Below are 14,508 nucleotides of genomic sequence, written 5' to 3' on the forward strand. Positions count from 1 at the left end.
AGAGACGTAGTTGGTTGTCGCAAATGGGTGGGAGGTTGCTACTAAACACCCCTGGATTGAGGCCAGGGTGCTGCTTCCTGAACATCCTACATAACTGGGTGTACACAGTTGTAACCTACAGTACACAGAAGTGCCTCTCCCCCACCCCGCCCCCAACAAAAAGCAAGAGGCAGGTGATCGATGTCACTCTCTCATCGATGTTTCTAATCTCTATCCCTCTCTCTTCCTCTCTGTAAAAAATCAATAAAATATATTAAAAAAAAAAAAAGTTCTAGTCCAAACGGACAGTAGTGCTGAGACTGAGAAATCTGCCTTAAATAAAGAGACTAAACCCAAAACAGCCCAGAGATAAAGGGAACTCTAGTGACCTGGTGGGTGACTCAGGGTGCTTCCCGGTGAGGACGGTGAACACTGGCATCCCAAGACTGCAGGCGAGCCGAGATCTGGTCTTTCAAAGCATTAGCTTCTCCGATCACAAAACTGCCTGGGGTGTAGCAGAGACCAGGCCCTTCAGCTCCTGATGGAAACTTCCCTGGGCAGGACTTCTTCACAGGAGAGAAGGGGACATGTGCCTGGACGTGAATCCTGGGCCTCTACTTCATCAGTTTTCCACCTTTTTCTTCCCATGGCGCACACAAATTAATGACTAAAATTCTGCAGCACACCACAGAAATATTTTTTTTTTGGCCAATCTAACCCCTCAAAAAAAAAAAAAGGTATAATTTTAATTCATTCACACTGGACAGCCATTGTTGTGTTGTCATTTTTTTATTTGAAAATCAAAGTGTTCTGACTAAATAGTCAGGTATAGTATGTCTTAAAAATTCTTGGGGCACCCCGGGTGAGAATCGCTGCTGAACTGGTACCTGGTGGTGCTTAGGAGATTCACTTAGCTTCTTGGTCTGCGTTGACTTAGGCCGTGGAAGGGAGGCATATCTATCTCCGGGGATTGCTGCAGGATCGTGAGGGAACTTAGGATAGTTCTTGGCACAGAAACTGACAGTGCTCAAAATTGTTACATAAGTCTAAGTCTCTAAGAGCAGTCATTGAGAGGGAAGTAGTTATTACAAGTCCATCTGAAGTTGGGGAAAGGAGAGGTGGAAACCAGGTCCTTGGGAATACAAATATAATGGGACACAATCATAGGAAAAGGAAAAACGACTGCGAATTCTTGCTGTCACTGGATTTGCAGGCGAATGGGGCTGGCCTTGTGTTCCAGTTGACTGTAATGGGACTCTAATGGGGCTCTGACCAGCGGGTAGCTGTTCTGTTCCAATCCAACAGGAATGAAGGATGACACTTCAGAAGGGAGATGTGGGGTCAGGTATAGCGATGACCAGGATACCATCAGCCACCGCATACCCTGTGTTCGGCTGAGACCACCCAAGAACATTGTAAACCAGCCTTTGACCTCAGTGATCTCAGTCTTTGAGAAGCCTGTTTTCTTTATAACAGAGAAAAGGGAGAGCACATGGGCTGAAGCAGGCAGGGTTTAGTTCATGGTATCTAGGTTTTGAACTTGGTCGAAGCTTGGTTCTGTGATGAAGGTGGGCATTGCTTCTAGAAAAGACAGGCACACACTGGGTGGCACATGAGTGACATATTCAGGGTCAGGAACCAGGCCACATAACTGGGCAGTCTTTGTAAGGAGCCACAGAGCTCTGATGGGAAATTTTCTAATATCACTAAAAAATGATGCTGAGTAGTTTACACTGGGAAATAACACCCCATTCATTATGGGGTGCTGAACAGGTGTTGGTAAGCACTGTGGAAGTCCGTTGAAACGGGAGGAGAGGAAGGTGAGCATGCCAGGAACGAGGCCCGTCCTACAGCGGTGATGCTCTCCAAACAAGAAATGAATAATTTAAGGACTAGATACTGAAGATGAAACAAACAATGAAAAGGCAATTCCAAGATGGGGAACCTGGGAAAAATAGTGGTTTCACAGGGAGAGTTAAGAAAAGGTGGAGACAGTCAGCACTTTGCAGTAAGCAATTAGGAGGCCTCTGTGTGCCCTAAAGGTGCATATAGATGTATCCTTTGAGAAGCTTATGATCCAGGAGAGAGAACTTGTTCATTCACAGATCTACAGAACTAGGCAGTGCAGGCCAAGAGCCAAAAGGCTGCTGGGAAGTGGAGATGGGTCCCTGGGGACCCAAAAGCCACATTCATCTATGAGAAGCCAGGAGCCTGGTGGCCGCGTAGCTGCCACCATCCTCTGCCTCAACTCCAGCTTCAGCGCCAGGCCGAGGCCACTGTCCTGGGGTCCTGCAGCTGCCAAGTGTATGTGGATTTATGGTTCTAAGTCTTCCCCTCTGTACACCTGTGCTGAGAAGGGCCTGGAAGGGCCATCATTTCCCTATTGCCTTAGAAGGTGACCAATACTACTTACTGCAGAGCTTCTTTCTAGGAGTGACTGAGTACCCTGGCACCCTCCATGTCCCAAGAGTATTCATTGGCTGAACAGTTTTTGCAGGGAAGAAGATAAATCATTGCTATGGGTTTAGTATCAAAGATAGAGAATGAACTTCTAAAGTTCCCTCCAACTCTTGATCTGGATTTTCTAAGGAAATAAAACTGGCCACTTACCTGAAATTCGACCCTGAATTCCAAACCATAATCCAAGGGCTTTGTTAGCGAGATGTTTGACTCCAAGGTCTGCATCATAGATTAGGTATCCATGAGATAAATCCAGCTTATCACCTGTGTGTTTTTGTGGTGTTGTTTTTTTAATGTTTTTATTGATTTCAGAAAGGGAGAGAGAAACATCAATGATGAGAGAGAATCATTGATTGGCTACCTCCTGCACACCACCTATTGGGGATCGAGCCCACAACCCAGGCATATACCCTGACCGGGAATTGAATCATGACCTCCTGGTTCAGAGGTTGATGGTCAACCACTGAGCCACACCAGCCAAGCTTGCCTATTTTTTATATAAAGTTTTTTGTGGAACACAGCTACATCCGTTCACTTACGAATTGTCTATGGCTGATTGAAGCTACAATGGCAGTGTTGAGTAATTGTGACCTGGAGAGCCTAAAGTAGTTACTCTCTGGCTCTTTACAGAAGAAGTTTGCCAATTCATCTTTGTCTTACCCTGACACACACACACACACACACACACACACAGGTCTCTAACAAAGGGAAAGGCAATGTACCTGACTCCTCTTTTCTCTGACAGGATAAGAGGGTCCTCGCCTTCCAGCTGTGGCTCCAGCCCACTGAACATCACCAGTACACCTCCTCCTGATGCCTCTTCCCCAGGAGGCAAGAAGGTAAGGCCGGCCCTTCTTAATCTCGAGAGCATCTTGCCCAGGTTCTGAAGTGTTGGGGTGAGAATATATCATTACAATTGTGGTTGCTGAAACATTTTTCCTCCTTGAGTAAATGCACAGTTGTGAGGCTAGGTACAGAGCATACTGGTAGAGCTAGAGTGGCTTGCTGGCATCCTTAGAGGATTGATTGCATGTGAGTGGGGAAAGCTGAGAGCTTCTTCTAAGGAGGGGGAGCTATCAGTCCATTGCACTGAGGAGCAATTCAAGAGCTTCCATGAGGGAAGGATTAGTGAGTACCACATAGAAAACTATCCAGTTCCCTGCCAGGAGTTCTCAAGGGCGAAAACACCATCAGTGTCTAGTGCAGGGACTGGAAACAGTGATGCACCAGCAGGGCTTCAGAAGGCAAGCCAGGCCTTTGCAGTTGCAGGGCGTGGGGATCCGCTGCCTGGTTTCCTGTGGCGCGGCAGCACGGGTGCACGCAGCTCATCAGTCGCCAGCCCTCACAGAGGTAGCTAGAGGGACACATGAAATAGGCTTAGAAACGACTCCTGTTTCATCTTTATCAGAAGTTCCAAGTCTAGGTCCATGTTCATTATAAATCATAAATCCATTTATGATGCCTGATGTTAATAATGTTAGGCTGCAGCATCTTCAGACAGTCTTCCCCATCTTCCAGAACACATACACAAAGAGAGTATTAGCAATTTACATAGATGGGACTAATAAAGCACAAACTGTAGCAAGAGCAGGACATGGGTGTTTAAAACCGGGCTCCTCCAAGGCTCAGGTAGGAGCTGTGGTGCTGCCGGGGGATGGGGCAGGGCCACTGGTGAGAGGAGGGAAGGCCAGAACTCCTGTCTTCTGCCAGGGCAGCTTCACTTCTATTGTATGTGAATCTTCTGGACCTTGCCGAGCACTAAAAGGATCTTGCCACTCGCCACCCCTCACCCCCCTCACCCCCCCCCCCCCCCGGAAAAAAAAGGCCACAGATGACATGTACCAGGGCAAGTTTACTTCTATTATATATAAACTAGAGGCCTGGTGCATGAAATTTGTGCACTCAGGGGCAGGGTGGGGGAGGGCCCTCAGCCCAGCCTATACCCTCTCACAGTCCGGGAGCCTGTGATTAATCGCCCCAAAGAGGTAAGCCCCACCCACCCGGCCAGGGCTCCTCAATGGATCACCCTCATAGGAGGCCCCACCCACCTGCCACAGTGCTGCCAAGGGGTAGCCTGGGCCTCCCTCTTTGGGGCGATCATGAAGCCCCCTGACTGAATGACCACCCTGTGGCCTGGGCCTCCCTCTGCAAGATCTTGGGGCGATGGCCAGGCCCCTGACCAATCGCATGGCACCCACCTTGGCTGGCCTGGCACCAGTGGGTGTCATAGTAAGGTCATCCGGATGGTTGTTCTGCTGTTTGGTCAATTTGCATATTATGCTTTTATTATTATGGAAGTTTGTGTATGAAATAAGGCTTTGCCCCCACCCCTTCCAAAAAAAAAAAAAAAATTCAGAGTCAGTGAGTGAGTGGGTAAGTGCATGGTCAAAGATGGACCTGGGTTTGAAGCCTATGCTCGCTCTGAGATCCTGCACTATTTTTAACACGTTAAGTCACCAGTGACTGACACCATATTTGTATCCGGAAGACGAACAGGCTGGGCACTTAACGTGGTAAGCCCTAATTTTCTTTTTGATGAGGCTAATATAGGCTGGGACAGCCAGCAGCTTTGTGCATGAACTCCTATTGTGAAATAACTAGAGGCCTGATGCACGAACTTCATGCAAGTGCAGGCCTCTCCTCCCCCGGCTGCCCGCACCAGCTTTCCTCTGGCACCTGGACCGGGGCTTCCCTCTCAGCCCTGGCTTCGTCTGGAAGGATGTCGGTTCTAATTAGCATATTACACTTTATTATTGTAGATATGTGACTGTGCCTGACCTTTGCTAACATTGAAATAGCATTGATGAGATGAAGTCTGGGCTGCAGGCTGTGCTCCTGGCTGTTCTGTTGCACTCCTGGGTCCTTCCTCCATATGGGATCCCTTCTCTCCTTAGGCCTGTTCCCCTCCTCTACTTCTCAGTGGAACTTTTAGGCACTTGACTTCCTGGTACCATCAGGAATCCCACTATTTCAATCCAGTATAATGCTTAAGTACATTCTTTCATATTATCCTCACAACTTCATAGGTAACAAAATCTAGGCTCCCCAGAGTGAAAGATACAGCCCAGCATTTAAAAAGTCTGGTTCCAAACTATCTTGGAGTCTCTTGACTTCTCATTCCTTTTTACACCAGTAACTGCCAGAGATGAAAGAGCATGTTCAGCACCACAAAGCTCCAAGTATTTTTTAAAGCATTTCTTTAAAAAAAATAAATAAATAAAAGTCCCTTTTCTTTTATCTTATAAAAGCGGGTATGAGAAGAAATTCTGAATGTATTCTGAGTCCTCAGCAGCAGAACTCATACAAGTAGACTAAACAAGCTAGAGTTAAAAGTGACAGCAGCAGTAACCAGTACACAGAGCCATGATGCTTCCAGCCTTTCTCAGTCACTTTCACATTTGGCAGGTCCAAAAGTGAGCCGTTCAGCTCCTTGCCAGCTGTTTCAGTGGGGTCAGCTGAAGGGGAGGCTAAGCGAGCCTCATAGTTTCCAGGCGAGTCCGGGCTCCAGAGGCAATAGGTCCACACAAAGCAGCCAGTCCTTCCCTGTCATCTGTGATGTGAAAACTTCACTTGTTTGTAGATCCTTTCAGGGCTCTACAAGGTCCGAACTCTTTTCATAATAAGGCCAGATGATTATTTTTTCTCACTGTGTTGATATGTGAACCAATAGTACAAAAGCAGTGTTGGGTAAAACTGCTGGTGCCTTTGCAAAAATGAGGGCAGTGACACCAAACTGCACTAGCGGTAGTCGTATTTTCTCACTGCCATATACTCAAATGGAGAAAGCAATAAACATTGTAAAGACAGTTTCATTTAAGAATGTCCTTAATGAAGCAGTAAAAATAACTTATAAGACCCTGGAGTGCCCAAACCGGTTTGGCTTAGTGGATAGAGTGTTGACCTGTGGACTGAAGAGTCCTAGGTTTGATTCTGTCAAGGCCATGTAATTGGGTTGCACGCACATCCCCAGTAGGAGGTGTGCAGGAGGCAGCTGATCGATGTCTCTCATCTATGTTTCTAACTCTCTCCCTCTCTCTCCCCCTTCCTCTCTGTAAAAAAGCAGTAACATAGTGAAAAGCCCCTTTGACCCTGTGAGTTCTGAGCTGCACAAACGGCTTTCTTCACAGAACACTTATTTTTTCTATTGTAAACTATGGCCATTCAAACCTAGGTATGTGCATACATTTCCTTGAAAATGAATGAAGTGAACCTGTGACTTCAAGGAAAACAACTGACAGTATTTACTGCCAATGATAAAATTACAGCTTTCAAGCAAAAATTAGAATTTTCAGAAAACGCATCTACTACTTTGAGCTCAACAGCTTTCTAAAACTTAAAATATATTTCTGCCCAGGCTGTGTGGCTCAATGGTTGAGTGTTGACCTATGAACCAAGAGATCACAGTTAATTCCCAGTCAGGGCACATGTAGAGTCGCACACAGGCTTGGTCCCAGTAGGGAGCCTGTAGGAGGCAGCTGATCAATGAATCTTTCATTATTGATGTTTCTCTCTCTCTAAAAATCAGTAAGAACCTGTTTAAAAGATATTTCTGATGATTTAGGTATTTATTTACTTTGTTAATCCCTCCTCCCCTACCCCCACCTGGAACATTTTTCCATTAATTTTTACAGAGTGGTGGGCAGGGAAGAGAGACAGAAACATTGATTGCCTCCACACATGCCCTGGGGTCGAGTTTGCAACGTAGTTATGTGCTACCTTTGACTGGAATTGAACCCGAGACCCTTCAGTCCGAGGGCCAATGCTCTATCCACTGAGCCAAATCAGCTAGGGCAGATTTAGATATTAACGATTAAGATATTTTGATGTTGTACAATGAAATGTGTCAATGTGTCAACATTTGAAAGATTTGCATAGCTCAGTGAAACAGTATTTTCCAAATGACAAATAAAACAAGGTTATTTTTGATTTTGAGAATAAATTTATTAAGCTGGGGGCAGTGAAACAAGGAGAGACTTGGGACAAGAAGAAGCAAGAGGAGGGACTGCTGTCAGCTCACTGGAAAGTCAGAGAAAGGGGAACGTTGGAGACAGGTTCAGGGGGTAAGCCTGGGAAGATGCCAATGCCCTTTACTTCCCTGGCTGCAGTCTCACGGGGTCCCTTAGAATTTAGGAGATACCCACGGGGGGGGGGGGGGGGGGGGATGAGGGGGGATGGAAAAGGTGCGGACATACTCGAGGGAGAGAGTGTGCCAATGCAAGGTGTTTTACCATCATGCAGAGGTAAAAAGATCCATCCTAAGATGGATATACCAATGGGTTTTAACAGGAGTATAAAAACTTCATTGATGTGGTTTCAGATTCCACATTGCAGCTAAACTTTTGAGAAACTTCCACTTATTGAGTTTTGATGTAATATCAAAGATTACTTCCACAGTTATCTGAAAACTTAAAATATACCTTCCTTTTCCAACTATATAAGCAGGCGGCCAGATTTCCTTCATATATCATAACCAGGCAACACATCTAAACAGACTAAATGAAGAAGCAAATATGGGAACCCTGTCAAATTCTACAAGGCAGACACTGGATTTTTTAAAAATGTAAATCAATGACACTTTCACTAATTTTGTTATTTTGGAAAAAAATTTTTCATTAAAATTGTATGCATATTAACATGTAATATATTGTAGGTTTATTATTTTAATAATTTATTTTTAACTTTAAATATACTAAACACTGATAAATATCACCCACATAAACAAAAGTTCTTTGAAGTCCTCATTTTTTAAATTGTGTAAAGGGGTCTCTAGACCAAACATTTGAACTGCAGAGATAAATTGTAATGCCACCTACTGGCAAGGCCTGAAATCACCGCCTCTGCTGAAATTCAAGGAGCTACCAGTTTCTCTCACCTATATCCAAATACTTCTCCCAGGTGCTTTCCTATGAGACTCAGTGGGGAAGGAAGGAGGAGCGGGCGGGGGGGGGGGGGGGGGGGGGGGGGGGGGGGGGGGTGGCAGACAAAATGAGAATTCTGCTACTGAGGAGTAATAATGCTTTTCAGGACCTTAAGAACTTCCTGTAGTTAACTGGTGCAGAGAGATTTACTACTAGCACTTTTTCATTTGTGATTCCTCAGAGCTGTGCCTCTTCCCAGTTTCTAACAGGCTCTCATTTCTTGTTCAGCAATATCTGTTGCTGTAATAAGTTTTACTCCCTTAGAGGGGAACTGCCCAGCTGGGCTTTCTGAGGTTTAGTCCTTGGCCCTAGAGAAACATGTGAGCAGCATGATCCAAGGTAACTGAACGCTGATTTTATTCAGCCTTTCAATTGCCTGCGTAGGCTGAATCTAATGAAGAGAAAAGAACAGTTTTGGGGAGTTTTTTGTTCTCTTACTGTGACCATTCTTAACAATTTGTCTGAAATCATCTAATAGGAAACTGAAGCCACTTGAAGCTATTTTTCAGCATGATTCTTGGTAAGCATATACTGACCGAAACTATTGATGTGAATACTTCACTTTTGCTTGTAGATTTTAAATGGAGGGACTCCAGACATTCCTTCCAGTGGCCTACTACCAGGGCAGGCTCAGGAGCACCCAGGTTATCCATATTCTGATAGTTCTTCTATTCTTGGTAAGTGGCATTTTATTCATTTCCATGACAGTACATTTATAACACATCTGACATGTCCATTTTATTGATAATACAATGTAAATATACCAAACAAGCTTGTTCTAATAAACTGGATAAGAACAAAGTTTAAAATTTGTGTAAACTTTATTTCAAAGTTGAGTTCTATGGAGTATGCAAGTTTGTCCCTGAACTTGGGAGATACAGCAGCTTAGACATAGACTTTCTCCACCAAGTCAGGGCATAACCTCTTCAGAGGTTTAGAGGTGAAGCCTAGAAGGGTGACAGTATGTGTTTCAGAGGGTAGTAAGGTCATTTAGCAATGAAGGGTCCGCTTATCCCATCCATCTTTTCTGTAATTCTTTCTAGATCTCCTTTTCCTAATCTACCTTCCTATTTCTTTTCTTTTGTAATTCCATCCTTATAATTGGTTATATCAGAAAGTTAAATTGAGGTCAACTCAGATGCTTTTAATATTTACTATTGAAATACTGTTTCTAAAAAGTTGGTTTTTCCCTCTAAAACCTCTAAGTTAAAAAAGTGTATGTATATGGCAATGTAGCACCAAAAGGAGCTGCTCTCATCCTACTGTTAAGATAAATGTGTGCTTAGGAATTGCTTACTAAGGTAAACACACTTTGGAATCACCACTAACCAGTCTTTCTCTCCCTCCACAGGGGAGAACCCTCATATAGGCATAGACATGATAGACAACGATCAAGGCTCAAGTAGTCCCAGTAATGACGAAGCAGCAATGGCTGTCATAATGAGCCTCTTGGAAGCAGATGCTGGGCTGGGCGGCCCTGTTGACTTTAGCGACTTGCCATGGCCGCTGTAAACACTACGTGTTGCTTGAGCAACAGCTACAGTATCAAAGTGCATTACTGGTGGAGCTTTACAGTCTGTGAAGCTTACTGGGTAAGGAGAGAACAGCTTTTATGTACCGTCTTCATAAAAGCCATCTCAGAGCCATTGATACAAGTCAATCTTACTATGTGTAACTTCAGACACAGTGGAACTAAGCCTGCTCCAGTATTTCCTCATCATTGATTGGGCTAGCTGTGGATAGCTTGCATTAATTGTATATTTTGGATTCTGTTTGTGTTGAATTTTTTAATCATTGTGCACAGAAGCATCATTGGTAGCTTTTATATGCAAATGGTCATTTCAGATGTATGGTGTTTTTACACTACAAAGAAGTCCCCCATGTGGATATTTCTTATACTAATTGTATCATAAAGCTGTTTATTCTTCCTTGTAAGAATCCTTTACTATAAATATGGGTTAAAGTATAATGTATTAGACAGTTAAATATTTTTAATAAATGTTTCCCTTGTTCTATAAATACTGTTCACATTTCAAATAATTAGAAAAACATGTTACAGGGCTGGTTCATCAGTTTTCTCCTGTGGGTTTTAAGGATGACCCATGCCAATTCTGAAACTGGCATCATTCCTATCTTAAAAAGCTGAGCTATTTTGTTGAAGTAGTTAATCTCCAAATTGCTGCAATTTTCATGAAAACAGATGTTACACAAAATTCAGTCCTAGACATAACTGGCTTCTCTGCTACAACTTCCTCCCTCCCCCCCCCCAAAGCTGGATGACTCCCAACACTGTAACCCCAGCCTCAAAGCACCTGACTACATCTGCTTCCTTCTGCAGTTGGGCTGCAGAGTAAAAACGGAAAAAGCACCAAACTTGTATCAGAAACTGGCTCTGAAACTTACTGTACTAGTGAAGGTATTTCACCCTTCACATCAGGCTGAACTAGAAAACGACATCTTTTCAGATCTAACGTTTTAGATTTATAGTATTTTATGATTAGTAAAGAATCTTAAGTGCCTCATCACGCACATACCAAATTTGAGTTCCATGAGCTGTTTTGTTTTCCAGTTATACTGACATCAGGAAGACACGAAGTCTGCTAATTATGAGACTAAAAATAGTTATAAAGTTGATCAGAAACATTAAAACAATGGAATTTTATTTTGATGAAAAACTCGAGTTTACAATCATTTAGTAAATGAAGAGCAAACACTTCATTTTCCTATATCCCATAACTCTTATGAAAAAAATTAGTAAATAAATATTTGAACAGATTAAGGGTAAGGCAGACTGGATAATAAACCACCCCTGATATTCACACTCCCTGCGTGTGACTCACTCTAAAAGGGTGAAACCGGCATTGGAGATAACTGAACTCTTAACATATGGGCACTGAATCTCATTCTAATCATTCAAATAAGCCCAATGATATTTTTTTTGCTCAACATGGGCAGTAAACGATACACATTTTACTGAAGGAATACTTTGATAGAAGCACTTAAAGTTACATTGTGCATCACAACTATAAAAATGGCTTCAACAGTTCCATTTAACCACCCTTTATAAAGTGCAACTATGTAATATTCTGCATTTATCTGGGGTATGACATATCAATCTAGACTGAAAATACCCCAGCTGCCAATTTCCATCACCACTTCTGAAAAGATCTAAATGTGTGAAAAGGACTGTTCCCATACAAAGAACCAATTTCACAAACCTACTGGTAAACAAATACATTTATATAACTGGAACCTCAGGATGCTAGAGTTGTATGCATTTAAAAAACCATTCAGCTACCTTTGGTCTTTAAAAAAGCCTACACTGCAGTATCCTAAACATGTGCATCTCATGATGAAGAGAGTGGCCTTGCAGTGCAGAATGAGGAGAGTGCAACGTCACCGTGAAGAGTAGCATGCTATGGTTTCAAGAACATCGGCATCACGGCATTGGATTCTGTGCATCAGGATCAAGGTCATTGTTGCCGGAAGGGGGATGGATGGGGAGAATGTCCAGTTCATCCACTTGCGGAGTTGGATGCATGACTACCAGCTGGTCCTGGGGAATATCTGCAGCAGCTGCTGCAAGGTTGGTGATAGACTTACTCTTTACACATTGGAAGTCTACATGCCGGCTCTTTCCTTCTTCCTTCTCCCAGGACATTCGAATAAAGGGTCTTTGGACATAGTTGTAAATCACTTCTGGGCGGCCCCCAGGCCTTTTCTTTATTTTTTCTTTATAGGTAGGATAACCTGGAGGAGAGAGGGGCTTTAAAAACTGAAGATACATACTCGCACATACATGGAGCCCACAGCTCTCATCCTATTTAGTCTAAAAAGGGCTTTTCTGGTATAGCTCCTGAACAAACAGATATAAAACAAAGAAAGGCCAACATTCCACTCCTTTTAGTCATCAGTTCAACAGTCAGAAACTAAAATTATGAAATTCACAAAACTGTCTGCCATCCTCTCTCAGCTACTCAAGACACCACCAGAAAAACGTTCTTTAAGAGCATGGAAAGGATGGGTCCCAAGTAAAATGGCATGTAATCTAGTACATCTGGGGCCCTAGCTGCGGATTCTTACTATTCTTGCACCCTTCCTTCCCTTCACAGAATTATCTGAAGTTTACTGCCACATTTGCCTTCTACTTTCCTTAAAACTAAATCACATTTTCATCTTGCTCTGGTTTTTTTCTTCCTTTTTCTGGTTAAATGAAAAAGAGCTGTAGAGCTCTCCAGCTTCACTGGTTCTAAATACTTTTGCACATAGGTAAGCAAAGCCAATATATTTTTTTTTAAATATATTTTATTGATTTTGTACAGAGAGGAAGGGAGAGAGATAGAGAGTTAGAAACATCAATGAGAGAGAGTCATCGATTAGCTGCCTCTTGCACACCCCCTACTGGGGATGTGCCCACAACCACGGTACATGCCCTTGACCGGAATCGAACCCGGGACCCTTCAGTCCCCAAGCCGACGCTCTATCCATTGAGCCAAACCGGTTTCGGACAAAGCCAATATTTTAATCTCATATATTTTAATGCTACTACTCCCAACAACCAAGCAGTTCATCTAGATTGGCAATTCCAAAGCAGCTTTTCCTAATTGTATATTCCTCCTCTTGGATCATAATCACTGAAAAGAACTAACAAGATTTGGAAAACTTTTGGTTATTTACCAGGTAAGTCAATTCTCCAAAGATATAATATCCTTAGAAATATTAAGAGTCCCTTCCTCCTTCCTATTAGCAAGAATTGCTAGTTTAGACCAGGGACTGGCAAACATTTTCTGTAAAAGACCAAAAATAAATATATATTTTTGAGGCTTGTGGGTCATTCATTCAGGTGCTATCTCAGCTATGTTATACTGTAAAGTGAAATCAGCTACAAATACATGAATGAACATATCTATGTTTTAATAAACTTATTTATAAAAAGCAGGCAATGGACTGGATTTGGCCCATGAGCCATAGTTAGAAAAAAAGGCCTTACATAATGGGAACTCAATTAATGCTTCCTGCATACGGGGATCTATATAGGCAGTAATGGTAGGTAATGTATATATTTAGCTTTGTGTGGAGTGAATGTGTGTATGCATTGAGGTGAGGAGGGCATAGGGCAAGCAGGACTAATGACCTTCTGCAGAATGTCCTCTGTATTTCACACTTCAGCCAACTACCATCTGAAGCACAGCATGAGAGATCAGAAAGATCTCCATCTGTATTCCCTCGACCTGGATTCCTCTGGGGCTATTAGTAAGTCTTTAAAATTCCCATCTCATCTTATTCTCTACACAAAGTCACAACTCTAACAAAAGTATAATCATATCCTGCTAAAAAACTACCAATAGTTTTCTCAACCCTAAAGGGGAAGGTCCGTACTCCGTAGCATAGTATATAAAGTTTTTTATAATCTGGTTCCAATCTACTTGTCATCAGGCTTCAACTAAAATGCACCTCATTACAGAAGACATCCTTGTCTTCCCAATCTAAAGTAGCTCCCAGTTGTTTTCTCTCTAGTTCTGAGATCAAGCAGTTAAATTTCAATGTTTGCAAATGACAGAAGACACAAACTGGTAAAACTGGCAGCAATTTCACTACTTCAAGCTCAAAGTTTCTTCTTCCTGCAAAGACCGTTTCTGCAATCTTCCCCATGTCTCAGGAGTCCATTACAGTAAGCCTTTACTTGATGTTGTCAATATTTTGTGACTTTAAGCAAATGATAAAATGAAACCAATTTTGCCATAGGCTAATAGATATAAGTAAGAGTCAAATTCCTACAGTATCTCACCAAAGTTGTGATGAAATGACAAAACAAAATTGTTTGAGGATCTGCTGTATTGTGATCTCTAACAACTTGACTGGGTCAGTGATCAACATCATTATCTTCACTATCACCACCACAAACATATACTGAGAAATTACTGCTTTAACTGTTTTTCATGTATCAACTCACTCTATCATCACAATAACCCTATAAAGTATTTAGTTGAGGAAACTGAGGCACAGAGAACTGTGTTGGCCAACATAATACAATTATTAAGTCATAGGATTTGAACACAAGCAATCTAGCTCCAGAAGCTTTATTCGTTACACTATGCCACATTATGCCAAGAAAGATATTTTACTCTTACAAGGACTTTAAAATAAAAGG

General features: G+C 42.6%; 2 protein-coding genes across 19 annotated transcripts in view; one reads left to right on the plus strand and one right to left on the minus strand.

Moving 5' to 3' along the window:
* Positions 1 to 10,376, plus strand: part of BMAL1 (basic helix-loop-helix ARNT like 1) — a 103,306-nt gene extending 92,930 nt beyond the window's left edge. For all 10 annotated transcript variants that reach the window (XM_084893782.1, XM_084893785.1, XM_084893784.1 and 7 more), the window contains 3 exons: positions 3,185 to 3,278; positions 8,932 to 9,034; positions 9,709 to 10,376. In XM_084893782.1, coding sequence (XP_084749908.1) covers positions 3,185 to 3,278; positions 8,932 to 9,034; positions 9,709 to 9,869 — 358 coding nt within the window. In that variant the 3' untranslated portion in view covers positions 9,870 to 10,376. The remainder of the gene's footprint in view (positions 1 to 3,184; positions 3,279 to 8,931; positions 9,035 to 9,708) is intronic.
* Positions 10,377 to 10,991: 615 nt separating this feature from the next.
* Positions 10,992 to 14,508, minus strand: part of BTBD10 (BTB domain containing 10) — a 56,393-nt gene continuing 52,876 nt past the window's right edge. For all 9 annotated transcript variants that reach the window (XM_084893797.1, XM_084893794.1, XM_084893801.1 and 6 more), the window contains one exon: positions 10,992 to 12,107. In XM_084893797.1, the coding sequence (XP_084749923.1) occupies positions 11,797 to 12,107 (311 nt within the window). In that variant the 3' untranslated portion in view covers positions 10,992 to 11,796. The remainder of the gene's footprint in view (positions 12,108 to 14,508) is intronic.

Source organism: Pipistrellus hanaki (genome assembly GCF_964339955.1).
Source record: "Pipistrellus hanaki genome assembly, chromosome: 9".
Lineage (NCBI taxonomy): Eukaryota > Metazoa > Chordata > Mammalia > Chiroptera > Vespertilionidae > Pipistrellus > Pipistrellus hanaki.